At 41.0% G+C, this 21,597-nt stretch overlaps 3 protein-coding genes across 3 annotated transcripts; 1 reads left to right on the top strand and 2 right to left on the bottom strand.

Moving 5' to 3' along the window:
* Window positions 1–157: 157 nt before the first annotated feature.
* Window positions 158–10,099, bottom strand: LOC308112722 (ATPase family AAA domain-containing protein 3-like). Its single transcript, XM_080468453.1, has 16 exons — window positions 9,746–10,099; window positions 9,019–9,095; window positions 8,841–8,942; window positions 7,384–7,443; window positions 7,231–7,300; window positions 6,232–6,397; window positions 5,989–6,058; window positions 5,736–5,891; window positions 4,864–4,920; window positions 4,629–4,754; window positions 3,767–3,891; window positions 3,515–3,566; window positions 3,354–3,424; window positions 3,079–3,246; window positions 2,647–2,755; window positions 158–2,562 (listed from the first exon to the last, which is right to left on the bottom strand). The coding sequence occupies exons 1-16, from the start codon at window positions 9,942–9,944 to the stop codon at window positions 829–831; spliced, it is 3,342 nt and encodes a 1,113-aa protein (XP_080324579.1). The 5' UTR covers window positions 9,945–10,099; the 3' UTR covers window positions 158–828.
* A 3,546-nt stretch (window positions 10,100–13,645) lies between these two features.
* LOC308112898 (succinate dehydrogenase [ubiquinone] iron-sulfur subunit, mitochondrial-like) lies at window positions 13,646–17,539 on the top strand. Its single transcript, XM_080468717.1, has 8 exons — window positions 13,646–13,867; window positions 14,593–14,726; window positions 14,828–14,913; window positions 15,031–15,167; window positions 15,299–15,415; window positions 15,583–15,684; window positions 16,055–16,177; window positions 16,262–17,539. The coding sequence occupies exons 1-8, from the start codon at window positions 13,808–13,810 to the stop codon at window positions 16,340–16,342; spliced, it is 840 nt and encodes a 279-aa protein (XP_080324843.1). The 5' UTR covers window positions 13,646–13,807; the 3' UTR covers window positions 16,343–17,539.
* Window positions 17,540–18,069: 530 nt separating this feature from the next.
* On the bottom strand, window positions 18,070–20,864 carry LOC308112899 (complement C1q-like protein 2). Its single transcript, XM_080468718.1, has 5 exons — window positions 20,590–20,864; window positions 20,420–20,491; window positions 20,126–20,209; window positions 19,906–20,037; window positions 18,070–19,538 (listed from the first exon to the last, which is right to left on the bottom strand). Exons 1-5 carry the CDS (start codon window positions 20,831–20,833, stop codon window positions 19,255–19,257), a joined length of 816 nt encoding a protein of 271 aa, XP_080324844.1. The 5' UTR covers window positions 20,834–20,864; the 3' UTR covers window positions 18,070–19,254.
* Between the last annotated feature and the right edge of the window lie 733 nt (window positions 20,865–21,597).

Consider the following 21,597-nt stretch of genomic DNA (forward strand, 5'->3'; position numbering starts at 1 on the left):
AAAATTGAATCTGCCACTTTCTGTAAAGGCCCCTGTTGGTAAAAAGAAACCAACATATCTTTGCAGAGCCGTGTAAACATAATCTATGTTGCTAAAACCCACAAATCCTGCATCACTGTGGCTTTTCATCCACCCACAAGACCGTCTCTGCTTTTTTAAAATTGTTTTTAATTAGTTTCAGGCGCAGGAATGCATTGCACAGACAATCAGTCCATTTCCAGCTTGTTAGCAAGCAAAACTAGAACTTCCTTTTGTCTTTGATGACAGTTCGGATTCAGTTTTTGGCAACAATACCTTTCGTCAATATTTCAATATCACATGCCTCAAAGGAAACCAATGTAAGAAAGTAGGTGTAGAAATTAAAACATAACAGTAGAGCCTCACAAATAATGTGGTTTGGTTGTACTTTGAGTAGAAGTTTAATTTCCAGCATCATTTTTACTGAAGTGATGATGATGAAGTGAAGACAAAAACCCTTAAAAAAAAATGTAATCTACGAGTTCTCGGAAATGTTTCTAACAAAATGTTAATTGGCGAATGAAAGTATACTCATAGCTCTACGTTTAAAACATTCCCCAGAAATAATAGTGTGTCACACCATCACAGTCTTTAAAATGGGCAAACACAACAATAAGGGACAAGGGGGGGAAAAAAAGGCAACAGTCCATCAGTGTTGGTGGTTCACACATCCTTTTACTGTAACACAAGCAAACTGCAATCTAACAATCACCTTACAATAATCAGCCACAGTAAATGATTCACGTACATACGGGTAGGAGAGGAGTCAGACTTGGAGGTTCAGAGAAGCAGCTCATCTTTCACAGTTGCTCATTTTGTTTGTGATTTATCGTCGGCATCCCCACTCGGTTTGTCTTGAAGAGGTTTCTTGGTTTGACCGGTTTCAGTTTCAGGCTGAGAGGCAGCAGGATTCTCCCCTTCTTCTGGTGCAGCCGCCTCGACGTCAGGTTTAGTTTGAGGAGAGCTACTGGGAAGAGCCGCTGGGTCCTTCTCGTTGGACACCTCAGGTACCGCAGCCTCTGCAGCTGTGCTAGTTTTGGACTCGGCTTCCTTGGCAGCAACCTCGGTGGCAGCTTCAGCGTCTGTGGTGGTAGTCTCTGCTGGTAAAGGATCCTCAGCGACAAGCTCTGTGGCCATATCTGCAGCAGCTTTCTGAGTCTCTTCAACGACCTCAGAGACTGATGCTTCGGGTTCGGTGGCGATTTCTGTTAAGGTTTCTTTACTCTGTATGACATCTGCTTCCTTGGAAGCGTCTGCGGTGGCGGCTTCCAATTCCTTGTCAGCAGGTTCTACAGGTGGAGCCTCTTTTATGGACTCTGCAATCAAAGCCTCTGCATCTGGGATCACCTCCGTGGCTTCCGTTTCTACTGCAGTTTCTTTTGGTGTGGCTTCAGCTTCACTGGCAGCGACCTCAGTCATCACGGGTTCAACCTCTGTCTCCACACTCTTTGATTCGATCTCAGTCTCTACCACTCCGGCCTCTTTTGCAGCATCCGATGGCTCCGAGGAAACTTCACCCTTCACAGCCACACTTTCTGCTGGTTCACCCTCCTTCGTTACTGCTGTCTCAATCTCCTCAGCAATGGCGCCTACAGCATCAGCCACTTTGGCGACATCCGCTGCTATAGACTCGGCTTCTTTTACAATGTTGGCCACAGACTGAGTTACTTCAGCTACATCGGTTAAAATGTCCTCTGCTCCCTTTATAGTATCTGATGCCGTTTCCTCTGCAGCCTTACTGGCTTCAACACCATCAGTAGGCTCGGCCGCTGCCTCGCTTTCCTGAACTATTGTGTCCTGAGAGAGTCCAGCAGCTGTCGCCTCTGGCTCCTGGACCACATTGGAGATAACGGCATCCAACTCCTTTTTGAGTGGAACAGCAGAGACGGGTGAAGAGTCTGCGACCTCCTCAGCCTCCTTCATCTCCTTAACTACTTCTGTGGTCTCAAGCTCCTGAACTAAATCAGCGGCTGGCTCCTCTTTACCCACAGCGGCCGTTTCCTGTACAGCGGAAGCCACCACTTCCTCCTTAGCCTCAACAGACCTCTCAGGTACAACCGTGTCTGCAGCTGTTCCTTGAACCTCCTCAGTCAGATCCTTAGCAACGTCAACCTCCTGCACCAATGGAACAGCCGTAACCGCCTCGATTGGAGCCACCGGTTCCGTTTCACTCAAGGTGGGTGTTTCTACTGCTTCGCTTTCCTTGACCAACGCGGTTGCTTCTTGGAGGATAGCATCTGCGTGCACCTCTGGAGGTGCCGTGGCCGCTTCCGCCAGCGCGGCGCCTTTCACGGCCTCCACCAGTGGAAGGACTTCCTGTGCAGTTGGGGCCGCACCTTCACTTTGTACGAGTGAATCAGCTTTCTGCGCAGGGACACCTGCAGCCATCCCCTTGGGGAGGAGCACGCCGACCTTGCCAACCCCCATGCCTGCTTCCATCAGCAGCCAATCCATTTTCTGTGCGTGCTGCATGACGGCATCGTCGACTCTTGAGTCGATCATGGCTTCGGTCAAAACGCCGTCTTCAGAAGAGTAAGCAGCAGCCTATAAAGAAATTAAACTTATTAAGGACCTTTTTTGGCAAAACAACCTCATTTTTTGTATCAAACAATGTTTTTATCGACTTACCTGCCAGGCTACACCAAGCTTGGATATTTCACGACCAGACATGCCAGCTGATCGCTTTGCAATGTCGGTACATTTTTCACCATAGTCGAACTGAGCCAATTTTAATCTCCTGAGGAGTTCAAGCACAGGGGGTTTGTACAATAAATTGCATTTTAAAAATGTTTTTAATTTGACTGTATGTTTAGTGGTTTAAACCGAACCAGTTGGTCAGCTGATCTGCTACTCTGGAGCACAACCCATCATTTCATATAAGCAATAAGTAACATTCATACACCAGTGTGGCTCCAGGATTAAACACATATTATAGTCTGTTACGCAATCAGAGCTAGTGAGGTGATCTCAAGGGGCCAATACTTTGCTTTGTGGTGATAAATCACCTCAGCTATGCGGCAGCCACACTGGCTCTTGATGTAATACAAGAAGGATACTCACTGTCTGCCTGCGGTGGCAGGACCCAGCACAAATTTATCGAAATACAATCGCACCAGCCGCTCCCTCTCTTCCAGACCCGGTAATGCAAAGTTCACTATCTCATCGATGCGGTCATTAATGGCCCAGTCAAACTGTTCTGGCTGGTTACTGGCGAGGACCAGCATGAACCTGACAGGAGAAAATGAGACTGCTTAGACCCGGCCAGCGACCTTTTCAGTCAGGCCGATGACCTTTCCGTGGCCAGCCATGCACAGTGAGTGAAGCAAGACACCAACTTGTTGCTCTGCTCCCCGGTGCGGTACAGGAATGCATTGAGGGTGGCTCTGAGGTCCTCGCTGATTTTTTCCTGCAATGCAAAAAGCATGACTCACGGGTCTAAGGATTAAAAAGCACAGGGGGATCATCATCATGCATATGGCACTGCAGCTGAACTCACTGTGGCTCGCTTCCGCAGAAAAGCGTCGGCTTCATCTACAAAGAGCAAGAGGCTGCAGAGAACATCAAAGAGAGTCACCTTCCGAATGGACATTTACTTTAGGGCCTTTTTTTTTTTTTTTTTAAATTAGCCACTAAAATAATAGCAGCTCTGAATGCAACACCACACACGCTCTACCCTATTAAAGTCAATCATGATACACTTCGTTGTGCTAATTCATTAATTGTTGATGGAGCAAATAAAGTGGCTTACCCCCGCCTGCTGGTGTTGGCCCAGTCAAACACCTTGTGCATGGCAGTGACTCCATCGCGCCCCATGGGTGCCACGTCCCCACCTGTCATGATGGCAAAGTCCATTCCTGAGTGCAGAGCCAGTTTCTGGAAGAGAGGCAAAAATTTAAAATAGAATAGCACAACAGACTGAAGAATGGAACTATTAATATAAATATACATATATATATTAACAAGTGAATATATTCAATGCTAAGGAAGAATTTTTTTGCTTTTCTTAATAATTTACCAGATCTGGTTCAACGCTGATAAAATGAAAGCTCAACTTCCTGTGAAGTGTTGTCAAAGACCTGAGCGAAGCAATGGCAAATATTCATTCAAAAACTGAAAATATGAGGAGCGTTTGGCTTGAAATAACCAGACACCAGCTGAGTGTAATTCACATGTTGATATATAGGGTTCTTTCTTGAAAACAAAAGGATAGTTAATTCAATTAAAATTTTAATTGAGTAAAAATGCTATTTCAAGCCATACAATTAGTCATTTTTAAAATGTGTTGCTAATAAATATTGACTTTGCTGAAGTCAAAAGATAAAAAAAAAGAATTTGCAAACAAACAAATAAAAATCCAAAGAACAAAGTATTATGAAGGACTAGATGTTTCAGCCTATTATAGTGCAGCTGATCAAACATTTGGTAATATAATTTTTTTTTAAATTCCATATTTTATAGCATGTAAGAAACACTTAAGCAAAGCCAATGTGAAGATTTCATAAATGTGGTCATTTGTCCGATGCAACTATTAATTTAAATAAAATAAGAAACTGGTTAGAAGTTAGGGAAAAAAAGTAGTGAAATTGAAGAGGCGTTTGACAACGTCAAACCTTCGCAAAGAGAGTTTTTCCAGTTCCCGGTGGCCCATACATCAGGATGTTTCTGTACAAGCCCTTGTTTTGCTTGGTGTTGCGAGTGGCAATGGCAACGTCTCTCACTCGTTCCTCCAAAGCTGCCTGCGTGCGAAGCAGATCCCACAGAAATTTCACATTCGACGCCAGAACACATGAATACGAAACACGGTACGTCTCGGTATGACAAATCCGTGCGTTGCGAGTCACTCACACTGAGCACCACACCCTCCAAAGCATCCTGGGGTCTGCTTCTCAGGCGCTTGGCCGTCTAAAGGGAACAGCAGGATGACTCGTTTTAACACCAAATCATTTCACAGTCCATCTATTGTCACGTTGGAGTCCGAACAATGTCACCAAAATCAAGACACTGGCAGGAATCCTTGGCCGGTAACTTTCTCAAATCGTCGCACACTGGAAAAATTAAAGGGACGTGCAACACGCTGACGACAACCCAGTGAAAATAATGTGGTGGAGAATGTGATTTTGACAGTTTCGTGGGTTTGACGGCAGTGTTTCTTTAAAGTTTTTTTTATGCCGACCTATTCCTCGAAAATATACTGTCCTCACACATTTTTAATTTGTGTCACCCAGAATAAAGACTTTAATAAGTGATTTATGAATAATCCTGATGGGTTCTTTCACCAGCAGCCATATATCCTATAACTTTTAAAAAAAAATACAGCATAACTTTAAAAAAGTGGGGTTTATATTACACATAATGACAAATAAACTCTTATCTTATCTTATGTTAAAGCGAGTAAATGTAATGACAACAAACACACAATAACATAAAAACAGATTGAAAGAAAAAGGCATCACACCACCCCTTCATTAATGTGTTTTAATGCCTATGATTCCTGAAATGCAAGTTCTTTTATCGAGTTTATCAAGAGCGTGTGAGAGTTCACAGCTCTGCTTTACTTCAAACTACAATCTTTTGAGCTCATTTCTCCTGTCTGCTGGTGAGTTAAGTCATTTAATGAGTTCAGTCATTGTCACAGGGAGAAAAAAAACAACGGCCTGATCCACAGCCAACAACCAGAAGTGGGCGGTCGGGCAAATGAGATGTGTGTGCAAACTGACCTTTATCGGGTGCTTCACGGCCTCAGCAACAGTTAGCCTGGAGGTCTCTCGAACCAGAGAAGGTTTCCCCAAACGGGCCTCGATATATTTCCCAGCCACCGCCGTGGCGTTCCTGGCAGAGTACACTCCTGCTGCCAACAGGGTCAATCCAGCCACCTGAAGAGCCGAAGCATGTCTGAATACCGTAGAGCAAATAAAACACACTCCTGCTTTTCAGGTGTAACATAGCGTGACAGGTCCGATTGGGATTTACCGTGGCTGTGAGTTTATCCCAGTCGGAGACCAAGGCTCGGAATCCCTCCCCAAACACATCGCCGGCCGTCCTGCCGGGAACAAAAACACAATTATCACACTGGCTGCCTCCGCCGTGGCAGCTCCAGTCGCTGCAAGTCCCCTGGGATTCCTGTTTAACTGCTTAGAGCGAAGAGCGATGCGAGAAGACAACCTGCCAGTTACTCTGAGGATTAAAGGAAACGAGAAGTCATTCTGCTTTTACCTGATAGAGTCCAGGACGGTTTGCCTGTGTTCAGCAGCTTTCAGGCGGATCTGCTCCCTGATCAGATCGGCGTTCTCCCGCTCCACCTGAGCCCGGGCTTTGGACTCGGCCTCCACACGGAGCAGGTCGTTCTTGTGTCTCAGCTCCATTTCATGTTCAATGGTCCCTGAAAGGAAAAATAAAAATGCGCCCAGAGATGGCTGTGGACTTACTGAGTCGATAGTTACATGGTGAAAAGGTGCAGGCATTTTCATTATCAAACTGAAACAGCATTTCTCACTTTTCCATTTGGTGACAGAGTGAATGTTTTAAAAACACACATCTACCCAAAGTGTTATTGACTCGGCCACCATTAAAGTTGAAGTTAATAAAGTCAATTCTAAAATACATCGATGGCCACCTGCTGACTTTGCTTTTCACGGGCATCCATTGTCTCCTGAGTAAAAACGTCTCTTGCCAATTGCTAAATTGCTTAAACCAAGAGGAAAAAGGTTCAAATAACTGGTGACACTGCATCAACTTGGAACAATTCAGACTTAAAAACACAATAAGGAAAATGAGTTAACAACAGTGTAAAGTCAAGTGATAGATCAGGACAATGAGCGACTTATTTAACATTACAAATAAAAAACATTTATTACTGGAAATGAGGTCCAAGGCTCTAAATACATATTAATCGTGTTATATTAAACTATTTTGTTAATAAGCACAAAGAAAATCTTAAAAGTTTCTGTTTCCCTTAAATCAAAAATCAAGGTCAGATACCACCAAAATACAAAGAGCATGTTGTTCGAGTAAATTTATATCTCTAGAAATTGACCGTTTTTAACAAAATCAAAAAGCTTGGGGTAATAATGGAACTAGTTTATCTTTACAAAATGCTAAATACCCGTGAAAACGCAACATAGCATCAAACATAATATAACGCATCAAGGCATGTAGTCTATAACAAATAATACACACAGTTATTAAGTCATATCCAATGCAAAGATGTCGTACCTTTCCTCATGGCCTCCTGCTTGGAAACAGACTCTTCTTGTTTACGGAGGTTCTCCTCGTTGAGGAATTGCTGCCGACACATAAATCCCGTGATTATTGCTCCTTCGAGGCAGAGGTGCTGCTCATGTTCGGCGTGGATACACAAGTATTTACCTGTTGCCTGAGCTGATCATCATACCTCTGTCTGGCAAGTTTGTCTTGATATTGTGCCCTCTAGCGGCGAGAGACAAAACAACTCGTTACAACCAAGAAACATGGGAAGCGTCAAACAATCCTCGCGCATGGAACAGAACTGTGCAAAGGTTTGTCATTGGCGCGACAATGAATCCTCTCAGAAATGGACGTGTTAATAGTGTTTTGCCACTTAACGTAATGAAAGGTGAATGAACACATAAGAGTATGTGGTGTGTGTAATCACCTTTTCAACCAAAACACCAAATCCTCTATGTGAACTTATTTTTTCAAAGGATTTCTGGAGGAAGTCTGTCAAGAACATGGTTCTGTCACGTGTGGCTCTTTGACCCTTTAGTAGTGGCTCCTTAAAGCTTTCACCAAATTATACTTAAATATCCCATTTTTATTTTATTTACACACCAATTTTTATTTTATTAAATTATTTTTGTCTCCAAGATAAAAAAAAAGGTTTTAAAATAAAGACACGATAACTGAGAGAAAAAAAAAGCTAATATGACTAGAATCTCTAAAAGGAAAAAAAGCTAAACATAAATAAAAAAGCTAAACCGCTTAGAAGAGGGATAAAATGGTTAAAATGGCTGAAAAGTCCTTCCCGTGGTTATAAGACTCTATATATCCTCATTGTAAACAGTATTTGCAGTGTTTTGGCTAATTGTATCCTTTCCCTTTCTGTGCTTATATTATTCATTGCTTAGCCTGTACACTTTAATATTTCAAATTACCTATTTAATTTTCATCCTGTCTTATTTGATATTCAACTTTCTTTCCATCTATTCAGTGTGAAGCAATGACTAAATGAACTTCTCTCTGGGATTAATAAAGTATTTCTGTTCTATTCTAAAAAGTTTAAAAAAAAAATGTCCAAAAAACCAAAACAAAATGGAAAAGAAGGATGAAACCACTAAAATCAGGTACAAAAACATCTGAAAATGTTACAAAACATTTACCATCCTAAATTGTAATTGAAACGCCATAAATACGACATTAGATCGTATTCGTCCATGTTTCAAAACTACTGTATTAATGACAATTTTCAAAGTGTTCGCCTCATTTTAAAGGCTAAATGTGTTTTGCGGCTCCTTATAAATTTGATTTGGTGGAAAATCACAAAATAAATGGCTCTTTGGGTCCTAAAGGTTTGCAGACTGCTGGTCTAAAATACCTCTTAGAAGTGAGCACAGACCTTCTGTTAATGTAGGCTGGCTTTAATTCTTGTCTTTTCGTGTGATCCCCAACACACACGGTGGGTGTCATACCAATACCTCCATCACTCCTGATTACTTTTTTCTACCCCACGATATTGCTGTACTCGGCTGCAGAGTGAACCTGGAACAATCCTGTGTTTTGATGGTTCATTCATGCCTACAATCTTCCTCGCGGTCATGCATATCTCATGCCGTGGTTTCTCTCCATACTGCCTGGTTTTGCTTCGTCTCCTCTGCCAGCGTTTTCCGTCGCTCTTCCCCCTGGAGCTGGATCTGCTCTCCTTTCAGTTGCTCCAAGCCTGCTTCATACTCCTGTTGAACAACGTGCAGTTAGCCTCTTCACTACTACCACCGTTTACACAGTGGATCACAAAAACACGTCACCTACTTTTATTTTACTCTGATGCTCCAGCTGCACTGTTTGCTCCTGCATGCGAGCCAAATCCAGCGCTTCTTTGGCATGGCCTGTTGAAATGAGAAATGCTTCAGTGACACCCTGGGTGGGACTCTGCAGCCCACACATGAAAAGCTGCAGGACACTCAACTTTTTGTGAGTGTGAAGAGCAGAACTGAAATGGTGACTTAAGTCAATGTAAGGGGGAAAAAAACAAACAAACGTGTGGTTGACAGGCCATGGGTAAAAATACCCCCCATGCATGTTCATGTGCACATGCTGACAGCAGGCATGGCATGTGAGGGGGAAGACAGGTGAGGGGCTGAACTGAGCCGAGCTGAACTGGAGGGGACACTTTGTTCTTCTCAGGCTCAGATGCCACGCCCACCAAACAAATCTACAACTTCTGTGCATGGAGGTCAAATAAACACAGACACTGCAAATGCATTCAATGCGAAGTTTGCTATGACGCGGTCGATAATCACTCTGTAGTAGTTACCGTGTAAACAAAACCAGGACTTTCATTCATAAAAAAAAAAAAAAAAAGAGACGCATGCTGGAACACTTTGTGTTTCGGTAGAAAAACTTGAGAAAAACTCATGTATTTGGGCACAAGAAGTAGTTGAGCGAAACAAAACGTGCAACGGAAGAGTTTCCAAATAGAAGCTGCAGCCATCAAATAGAAATAAAGAATCTCTGTTGTGGTAAAATGGTCACACACGTGATTTGTCGAGGTCCCTCGCTGCCTTCGCGGCTCTCTCCAGCCCGGTCGGGTCGAAGTTGCTCCACTTGTCCCCGGGCTTGTCTCCCCCGGATCCCCCACCGGATCCCGCCCCGGCCCCTTCAGCCGGTGCGGCCGCCGCCTGCTCCTCCGCCGGCGGCGTCCCGGAGCCTTTCCTCCAGCCGAAGAGCCACGACATGCTGCTGCTGCTGCTGCTGCTGATCGGTCCCGGGCTGCAGGCTGCAGTGTGTTCCAGTGTGACACACACACACACACACACACACACACACACACACACACACACACACACACACACACACACACACACACACACACACACACACACACACACACACACACACAGCATCGCTCCTCCTGCACACATGGAGTCAAGAACAGCACTTTCACAATAATATCTGATCTTTTAGTTTCTGGGAAAAGGGAAGAAGTACACGAGGACGAGTGTCTGATTGAAGTATTGATCATGTAAAGTACCACTTTCAGTTTATGCTTGGTTGTATTTTTTTCAAACATCTCTTCCTTTCTCAATCACATTGCACTTTAAGAGCTTTCATTTTGAAAAGCAGTAACGAAGTATCTTTTTACTTTGCCGCTGTACTTAAGCAGATCCTTCAGATATTTGTACATATTTCTGAATTTATTTTTCTGTTTATATATATATATTCTTTAATATCTGCACTTTCTCCTCCCTGCAATCTACAAACAGCCTCAATACTTGTACTTATACTCAGATAAATCAGTTGTAGAGATGTATGGTCTTCTTGGCTTTCTGAGGCTCTTATATACCGCCTTTGTCCATTGTTATTATATACCTCAACACCTATTGTTGGTGTTTTTTCCCATTACTTTTATAGTATAGTTCCTTTTTCTATATACAAATAATATTATTAGGATGATACCTCATATAATATTGATGTTTGATCTATTCTATTCTATTACATTCTCTTATATCCTTTCTTCATTTTCCTTATTGGTATTATACAGTAATCATTGTTGCTACTACATGTATGTTATATTTGTTTGCATGTTTACTTCACTATGTCTGCTATCTATCTATCTATCTATCTATCTATCTATCTATCTATCTATCTATCTATCTATCTATCTATCTATCTATCTATCTATCTATCTATCTATCTATCTATCTATCTATCTATCTAATCACCCAACAAAATAATGCTTTTTAATAGAACTTATAGTGTTTGATAAGTGTGTGTGAGCAGCACATACATACATGTATGCATAAATATACTATATCTACATTTGACCCCATCGTCAAACGAACCACCCAAAAAAAAAAAAAGGCTCAAAATATCTGAAAAAAGTCATAATTCTTCAACAAAGTGGAATCATATTCAGAAATTTATTTTTGTACGTTTTTTGTACATCATATTTTTACTGAAGTGGCCAAGCTGGATCTGTACTACGTCTTCACTACCTTAGTTTGCAGGACTGTCACAGATCTTTTTGGTTTGTAATCATGCGACGAGACCAACAATTAGATGCAGAAATAGAACAAACAATTTGAATCCAAGTACAGCTCCTTATATTTTGCTTGAATCCTGCTACAACTACAACTTGAGGTGTTGTCCTTAAAAATCCAGTAAAAATAAATTGTAGTTTTCCCAGAAAACTACTCAAAATATAATTTACTCTTTAACCTCTCAATTCCACTGTCAACAGCAGGCATCCAGTTTAATGAAATGGGATATAATATCTATATTCAAAAACACATTTTGCACATAAGCAATAATTTGATTGAGAAATGACTCTTGGATCAAAATAACAAATGTAAATATAAGATATTGGCTTCCTCTAAATTGTGGGGAAAATACATGTTGGACAATGTGTACATGTGTAAACATGTCCCTTTAAAAAAGATTAAATTCCGATAAATAAAAGTGAACTCAGCTGCTGTGATATAATGCTCTGAACTCGTCTTCGTCAGGTTAGGTAAGGTTATGACCACTTGTCTAATATTGATTAGAACCCCATGTTTTCTGCCAAAACAGCCTTTAGACATTTTATTTTCACTCCGTTGGAGCTCCTGTGGTGGATATTAAGCACAACCGACTGGAAACAGCCTTACAGGAGAAGAAAAAACTGACGTCCTACCGTCACAGCTTGGCTCATGTCAAATTCCTGAAGTTATTACACTGGATTGTGTTTCACTTTTCATATCCTATTCTCTAACATACATGTCCTATATTAAAAAAGATAATCTTTATAATTCACCTCACCCATCAGTATGACTTTTTTTTCCTCCTTGCCACTATATATTCTCCTTTCTTGACCAAAATCAAATTCCCAACTTTTAACTATTAAATGCAAACCCCTGCATCTTTCTATGTCGTCACCAGTAGCAGGAGCCTCCTGCTTGTCTTATTGGGAAATGTCATCCAGTGTTATATATTATTTTACATAAAACGTGCAAATTGGAAAAGTGGTGCGAGGAAGCATAAACCTATTAAACAGTCATTTAAAATGATTCTGCTTCATTACAATGTTATAAAAAAAAAAAACAGAATAGCAATAAATAGCAAAATGTGGCTTTACTGAAGTCAAGTTGGAAAAGAAAATAATATTTTGGTTCAAATCCAGTCTTTGAATTTAACCTTAATTTCATTGCTATAATATTCAGTATTCATATGATGAAGCGTTTCCTTCCCTTTCATTGTCTTTTCTTTGCTGTTTTTAGACAGATCATTTACTTTATTTCTTTGGTTGTTGGCACCTAATTCATCATGAAGCACTTTGAACTGTGCCAACCTTAATGTGAAACTGTATAAACTGAAATGGATTTAATGAGTTGCACGATGATGTGCTTCAAGTATGTTGCATGTTTCTTCTCGATGACAGGTTGCCTGCTGTCTGAGTTGTACTTCTCAGAAGTGTGAGGCTCGCTGGCCTACCGCTTGCATAACCAGCACAGTCGACTTGGAAGAAGTGATCTGCAAATGTAGGGGTCGAGGACACCTTGAGTAACAGGAGGTGGATAATATAAAGATACTTTATTATGATAACCATAAATGTGCGTGTAGAGGTAAGTTGTGACAAATATCTCTGAATATCATACATTAATTCTACACAGGGGGCTTATTGAAATAGTTTTAAGAATGAAGGTTTCAACCCTTCATGTTCTTTAATATGACTCACCAGATTATTCAAATGTCACAAAACAATTATTATTATTTTTTAACTGTGTTGAACATGTTCTATGTTTAAAGCAACACTTAATCAAAGCAAATAGGCAAAAAGCAGTATATGTGTGATTATGAGATGCTTAAAGCAGAAATGGTTATATTTTCAATAAACCCTCAAAGCCCCAGTGAAGCTTTGCTCATCAGTGTGCAGCACAGCTACTTTATGTATCTTGTTTTCGTGCAAGGTTGTTTAGTCTGTAAGAAATGTGAAGAAATTATGAAATGACCAAATATGGCCCCTTGCCCAATGAGACATTAATTGTTGTAAAGTCATTAAACATCGGCATTTAATACAAGTTTGAGAAGGTTTTTTTTTCTTGTTTGGATGTATTTCACACACAATCTGCAGTGCACTGTGTGTTGTCATGTAACTGACTTTACACACACAACCTGCAGTGCACTGTGTGTTCTCATGTAACTGACCCTCAGCAGCAGCGGCAATGAGAGTTGTGAAAGAACCTGTTATATGCGCTGCATTCACGTGTTATCGGATATATAACGAACGCCAAACTAATATTGTATATATCTGTGAAGAAATTCGGTGTTTTTATATGGAATAGCCACAGGTGCTATCATTGTGCTAAATGCTTAATTTTCTGCCTCGTCTAAAGATTCAGTATTTATATTCACGGAAACTGTTGGGTAACAAATTAAGAGAGTATGGAAAAACCCGAATGTATTTTAATGCGACACCACTGACGCAGTGCTTCGCTCCTTACGTTCGCGCACGAGGAGGGCGGGGCGAGTGCTTAAATGCAGCGGTGCTGAGAGAGAGCTGAGGCGTCCTGTGAACCCTACTGAGCGGAAACTATCAAAAACACAGCTAATCATCCTCAACATGTCGGTGGTTTGTCTCAGCAGAAATCTTCTGGCCATCAGGAACTCTGGGATGATGGTGGTGAGTACGGAACTCTTGTAGTTTTTCATTAAATCGTGCTTCCCGTTTATAACAACTCATGTAAGCTGAGCTGCATTCACATCTCGAATCCGCTTCGTATTCAACGAATCACGTTAAAACTGCGTGTTTCCATCCGCTGTCCTAATACAAGTGTTTAATCAGTGTATTTAGGTTCGATTTTATTGTCCTGGAAAAAGTCAGTTAGGTAACCAAAGACAGCAAGTGATGTAACACTCATCACTTGGGTAGTTCACCCAACTTGCCACTAGAGGGAGACTCAGCAGCGGCTAAGGCAACAACAATTGCAGTAATTCAACTGTTTACAGACAAAACACAACAACAAAAACAACAATGATACTCTCGGTTCAGTAATGAAATTGTTTTTGGCGATAAGAGTTTCTTTTGTTTTGTTCGTTCTATTGTATTTTACTGTTATTCTTTCAGATACAAACAAAATTGTGTTATTATTCTGGTTTATATGAGCTGATGTGTTGGCTCTTGCACTGGAGGATAGAATTACAAAGATCAGCCGGTTTTGACTTTGGTTGATGTAACTAACAGCAAGGTCACATAATGGTGTACTCCCTTTTGCATAAGTCAAAGTTGTATTCTATTTTAGCTTTATCACATATGGAAAGGGATCAAATAAGAATGAAATCTGATAAATATCCTCATTTGATGAATGTGTGTGTATTTATGTATTTCGTTTGTCACCGGTTGGACAGATGGTTCGGTATGCTCAGACCGCAGCAGCTCCGGCTCCTGAGTCCAGGGTCAAAAAGTTCCAGATTTACCGCTGGGACCCTGATACCGCCGGAGACAAACCACGGATGCAGACATATGACATTGATCTAAACACGTAAGTCAAAAATAGATCGGTGAACATAAACTTGTGGATGGGTGCTTGATTACTTTGGAATGTCGTCGTCATGTCAGCTGAACACATTTCTGTTACTGTAGCTGTGGTCCAATGGTGCTGGACGCCCTCATCAAGATCAAGAATGAGCTCGACCCCACGCTCACATTCAGACGATCCTGCCGTGAGGGTAAGAAAGACTCAACAGGATCTTCATCATGGAAACTGGTTGAAGAACAATGTTGGTAGAGTTGTGGTAATGAAATAAATTGATATGAGTCTGAATTGAATATGTGATTTTCTTCAGGCATCTGCGGTTCATGTGCCATGAACATAAATGGAGGAAACACACTGGCGTGTCTCAACAAAATCGACATTAACACCAGTAAAATCACCAAAATCTACCCGCTCCCGCACATGTACGTGGTCAAGGATCTGGTGCCTGTAAGTACTTCAGTGTGGAGAATAAACCTTGTGCCTCTATTGGAAAGAGCTTAAATAGATTTGATTGAACACTACAGTATGTGGTGCAGTACTCTATAAAGTTTCTGTACGTCTGCCGTTATTCCCCACAGGATATGAGCAACTTCTACGCGCAGTACAAATCCATCGAGCCATACCTGAAGAAGAAGGATGAGAGTAAAGAAGGCAAAGACCAGTATTTCCAGTCAGTGGAGGACAGGCAGAAACTGGTAAATGACCTTTGTGTGTGGCCAGCACACACACACACACACACATCCAGCAGGAGCCTCAGTGGAGATCTTTGTATTCTCATCAGTGTTAAACATTTAGAAGAAAGAAACCTTTGGAGAGAGAACGATGACTTGAACCGGATGGTTTGTGACTCTGATCGCAACAGGACGGACTTTATGAGTGCATCCTCTGTGCGTGCTGCAGCACCAGCTGTCCCAGCTACTGGTGGAACGGAGACAAATACCTGGGACCTGCCGTGCTGATGCAGGTGTGTACAAACACTGACAACATGCAGGCAGTTGAAGTATGACGTCAACACTGATGTAGATTTGATGTGGAGTTTTAGAGGAACTATTATCACAGTGTCCAGGAGGCGATGACCAGAAACCTGAAGGGAGATGCTTGTTTGAAGAAATCAGGATCATAAAAAAAAAAAAAATACAATTTATTCCATTAGGACACTTTTACAAGTAAATGTAATGAAGGTAGTTTAGCATGATACAATGAGGTGTAGTAAAGGATCTTAAGTGTAACAGATTTAAAAGTTGCCATCCCTAATGTGGCCGTACATGATTTCTAATTCAAAGTAAAAGCTCCAAATTATGTTGAGCTTTCTGAACTCTGTCGTTACCCTCCAGGCGTATCGCTGGATGATCGACTCCCGTGATGAATTCACGGAGGAACGTCTGTCCAAACTTCAGGACCCCTTCTCACTGTACCGCTGCCACACCATCATGAACTGCACCAAGACTTGCCCCAAGGTACTGGAAGGTTTTTCACACACGGCTTTGCACCAAGCTTAACGAGTTTCAGTGCTTCACTCCGTGTCTGGTCACTCTCTGCAGGGACTCAACCCAGGAAAGGCCATCGCAGAGATCAAGAAAATGATGGCGACTTACAAAGAGAAGAAAGCTGCAGCTTCATGAGGATGAAAAAAACAAACAAAAGTACCTCGATGGCCTCTGAAATACTTCAATCTGAGTACGGAGGAACAAAGAGTCAACATGGGCTTTGCCTACATCAGCACCTTGTATGATTTTGGGGAGCGTCTGAGGCGTCAGTGTGTTTGAGTGAGTGGGTGTCTGGGCCATCCAGCAGCTGAGTGCTTATGGTTCATACCAGATGCTGTGAGCAGCGAGTCCCTGGTTCAATTCCTCGCTGGCAGGAGCTTCTCTACATGTCATTCCTCTGCACAGTTTCCTTCCTTTTTGTGTCCATCTCCTCTGCACATCACTACTCAAGGCAGTGCATTACATGTAAATATTGTGTTGTGACATGTTGGACCACAACTTTGCTTTTTGTCTCCATATTTAAAATACTCATCTTGTAAGAGATTGTATTTACACTGTTAATAGTTAATTTGCTTGAATAAAAGGCTCATCTTAAAGACTGATCCCATTTCTGTAATAAATTTCCCTTTTGTTTCCAGTTGATACTGCAGGAAACAACTTTGGGAAGTGAATCTGAACTTTTTCTGAGAATTTATGACAAGAAATGGAAAAAATTAAAAGACTGGGTGTAAGCTGGATGATTAATGCCAAAAAGTAAACTATAATACATTTGTCTAATTCGGTGGTTTTCAAAGGCTGAGACTCCCTATGAGGAGAATCAGTGTTTCTAAATGATCCATAGATGTGAATGAGTGTGGTGGATCACATTTCTGTGTCAATATCAGCTTCCCTTTGTTTGCAGTTGAAACAACACAGGACCTAATGGAAAGAGCCTCTATACTCTTTGGCTGTAATAAGAATTTATTTTCAATTTTGTGACAAATCGAAATGAGTCCATTGATAAAGCAAAGGCTTTATTTTGTTTATTCTATATACTCAACTGGATGATTAATGCTAAAGATCTGTTTAATTCAGTGGTTTTCAAAGGCTGAGAGACTCTAGGACAATAAATGACCCATAGATGTGAATGCGTGCGTTTGGTCGTCTCGGTCATGGACAGGTGACCTGTTCAGGGTGGAACCTGCACTCACTGATTGTTAGCTGGGATCAGCTCCAATGCCTCATGATGTTCAGTTTTAGACAGTGGTTTTGAGGATGGAAAGAAACCGGAAAACCCACATTGTCTTTTTTTTCTCCCCAGGTTAAAGTTTATTATCAGGAGTAAAACAGAATAATGTGGCCAAGAAGATATGAGACATTAACTTTACATACCAGTAGATTTAGAAAAGAAACCTCCCATAACCTTTGATTAAAGGTAATAAAGTTGCCATTATCACACTGCTAGAAATAAAACATTACTGTATTGTGAATAATTCTAATATAGAATATTCTGCATAAATCAAGAGCTTGTTAAGCTCCTTTGCATCAAATATGTGATGCTTAGTGTACAAATATAAAACAAAAAATATAATGTGAATTACTATGAATGAAGACACTTTATTTGCTTTTCAAATCTACAGAATTGTGTGTTAATTTTGATTTTAAAAAAGTGGAATCCGTCTATCACCTTGTGAGTGGATAGGGTCCTGAGCTATTTTGTATTATTTTAGAAAACTCAGTAAATCATCATTATATTAGGTTAATGGAAAACTGAAAACACAATGAAACAGAAGCAAAAGATTAAGTATAAGTGATTATTGTTTGTGGACTTTAAACCCTTGAAAATCCAGTTTCATCAAACAATGTCACACGGGAATCATATTAAAAGTGACCAAATAATGTCTTACTTTATTAAAATCCAAAACAGATTATTTTCACCAATAAAGAACACAAAAAGCTCGGCTAAGCCGGCATAATAAAAGTTCTTTAAATAAAAAAAGAAACCCATTGCAGGCCTGTTTACTTGGACTTCGTAGGGGGAAAAAAAATGACAAACCGTTTTCCGGGGGAAAACAATGCTGGAGTGGACAGTGGACAGTCCAGAGACCAGCGGCGGTGAGAGGAGGCAGTCAAACGTAGTTTCTCCTCAGTAACGCCACATTGGTCAAGATGAGCAGTTCAACTGTGAAGCGTGTGGCTGAAGCTTCAGCAGAGGTGTCATAAAGCAGGTGACTCGGTCAACCATCCCGAAACAGGAGCGGTTCATGCGCTGCCACGCAGAACTCCGGGACACCTTGTCCAACACACCACTTTCTTCCTGCTCGGCCTCCTTCTCCTCTTCCTCCTCTGCTGTCTCTCTCCCAGCTTTGTCAGAAAACCACACACCTGCTCAGCTGCACCTCACACCTGCTCACCTCAGGATCCCTATTATCCAATCAGCAGCAAGCAAGCTGCAGGCGGGACCACAGACATCTCTCTATACAGACAACTCAGATTTAACATTTGTTTTATAAAATAACCGAAATTAATTACATGAAGCATTCAAATAAACTTTTACACATTTCATACATTGTTAAACCAAAAAAATATGTATTTCAATCCCTTTTCAATGTGCTTTTAACTATTTATTCACTTATTTATCATGGGCATATTTATTAATATTTACAAAAGGATATGAGGAAACTATTGCTCAAAAAAAAACAACCAAAAAATCTGTTCCATATAAACTCCAACGGTCTGTCCAAAGAACACTGCTGGGTGGTCCCAGCTATGGTTAATGGTAAATAATTATATTGTGATTTATAACTGATTGAGCAGTCTCAAAGCAGTTTAACTGTTAATCACATTCACTCATTCACACATTATTGGAGGCGGCTGCCATTCAGGTGATCAATCCATCCACTGGGAGCCGTTTGGAGTTCGTGTCTCGCTCAAAGACACTTCAACATGTGGGCACGGGGAGATGAGGCATCAAACGAGGAACCTTCCAATTGTGAGATGACTGCTCGACTATTGAAGCCCCAGCCGTCCACTATCATACTGCATAAACATAAAACACTGTCTGCAGTTCACATGGTGAAGAGCAGATGACCGCTGAAGGTGCTGTGGTGGTTTTCATTGTCAAAAATTCTGCTATTCTGCCAAAGACAAAGAAACACAATGTCTCCGACCTCTAATAACAATGTGACACCGTTAGCAGAACTCCCATAGCCAGAGGGCTGATGTTCATATGCAATAAAAAGATGCTGTCCGTTCTTCACCAATGCAACACCTGAAGGATGTGATGCATGTCCATATGCACCAATGTGCATCTCAAAGTGGTAGCCTCCTCTCACTGGTGCTGTGAAAAAACCTGCAACACACATTTGGATGATGACATCAAGTGGCGTCCTTGTTCATTTGTTGAGAAGATTCAACAATAAATCATGTGTGAAAAAAATTATATATTGTGAAATGTGTTCCATATGTAATGTTAAATAATTCAAATTTTACATGAAAAGGGAATTAATAAGAAACAAATTCCCCTCACATCCATCTAACAAACTACAGATAATCTGATTTTGGTTTCCATTCACAGTGTAATCCTTCTGGCCTTCCTTTCTCTAAAGATGAGGACCACCACTGAGTAACATGGAGCATTTTCTACTAGATCTGTTTCAACATTGGTTCAAAAAATAATTAAAGATATATATTGTATTTCAGTGTGTATACTTGGTTACCTGTATTTGGGTTGTAGGCATTTCCAATATTTGTAACAACATTTCTGAAGACCAGAGGCGTTTCAGTGTTAAATGGTCCGAGAGTTCCTGAGCCAGAAGTCAACAGGGAGGCTGAAAATGCCACTTTCCTTCCTGTGTGAGAGAAAAACATCCTTCTGTTAAAGTATGTAAGTTAAAAACAGAGACATTGAAGTGAAGATGAGCTTCTACAATCACAAACCTTCTCCCTCTCTCCTCAGAGCGTCCACATGGTTTTCTGTGATGTTTGCTCTGGTTTTAATGGTCACCAGTTCTCCAGCTTGAGCTGAAAATCAACATTACGGTGAAACATTGCAGGAAATATTGTCAGTGTAATTTTTACACTTTACAACAAAATCTCGCGGTCCAGTTTTGGCCCATGAGCTTCATGTTGGACACAGCAGAAATAAAGTCACATTTGTAAGAAATAGCTTTCAGTGTATAAGTGTACATATATTTATCATTTAAAATAAAACTCATTGATTTATGAATTTACCTTGTTGTTGTGTCTTCAGTTTGTCCAGCTCAGTTATTTGCGACTCCAGTTCTCTAACTTTAGTTGTTTGGACTGAAACAAACAAAAACAAACACAGAGAAAACAATGAATGTTGGAAAACAGCACATCAGTAGTTTGAGGTAGTGTGATTACTTCTCTCACTGTTTTACCTTGGTTCTCTCTTTGTAGGTCCCTTATTTCGTACTTGAGTCCAGCCAGCGTCACACTCATCTCTCTCAGCACAGAATGGATGTCAGGTGTGCAGCTTTGTTGGTTGTTTAAGGTTTTTGCTGCTTCCTCTCCTTTTGATTCAGTTCGCATCAAATGTGAAATCACTTCATTGTCAGACTCTGTATTGAGCTGAGCTGCAGAGACGGAGCACACCAGGAGCAGAAAAGAAAGAAACACGTCCATCTCTTCTCTCAGAAGTTGATCTGTGTGGGTCAGACTGGTCGTCCTAGATGTAAGTGCAGCCTTAAATAGTGTCCTGGATGTCAGAAGTTGATCAGTAACTAGCAGGTAATTCTATTTATCAGATCATCCAGGAGATAAAACTTCTACTTTGGACTTGTTGTGAAATTTCCCCACAGGAAACTATGCATGCCAACCCACCTGGAATATTATTATATGTACACAGAACACTCACATGACCAAATCAAATCAATCAAATCAAATCTGATTTATTAAGCACTTTTCATACAATTTATTGAGCTGGAGGAATTTGTCTGCCAATCCATGATGTTAAAATCTAAAGTACAGTTAAAAATGGTGTCTATTGGCCCTGTGTCCTCAGGAGACACCGCAATGTCTTCAGAGGTAAGATAGCATTTCTCCACTGTTCTCACATTGCCCTCCCATTGATTAAAACTGGTCATGTTAAAAAAGACACAGAGATGGTCGGACACAGCCAGGTCAACAACAGAGGACACACCTCTGGTCCAGGCCGGAGGAGATGACCACGTCCAGGGTGTGTCCTCCGTTATGAGTGGACTCTGTGACGTGTTGTTTAAAATCTAGTCTATTTAAAAGAATAATGAAATCATTGGCAATGCGGTCAGACTTGGTATAAATATGTAAGTTAAAATCCCCAGTTATCAAAACGTTATTGTATTTGGTGTGAATGATTGAAAACAAGACTGAGAAATGACTGATGAAGGCAGATGCATATTTAGGGTGTC

The sequence above is a fragment of the Lipophrys pholis genome (assembly GCF_963383615.2).
Source record: "Lipophrys pholis genome assembly, chromosome: 8".
Taxonomy (NCBI): domain Eukaryota; kingdom Metazoa; phylum Chordata; class Actinopteri; order Blenniiformes; family Blenniidae; genus Lipophrys; species Lipophrys pholis.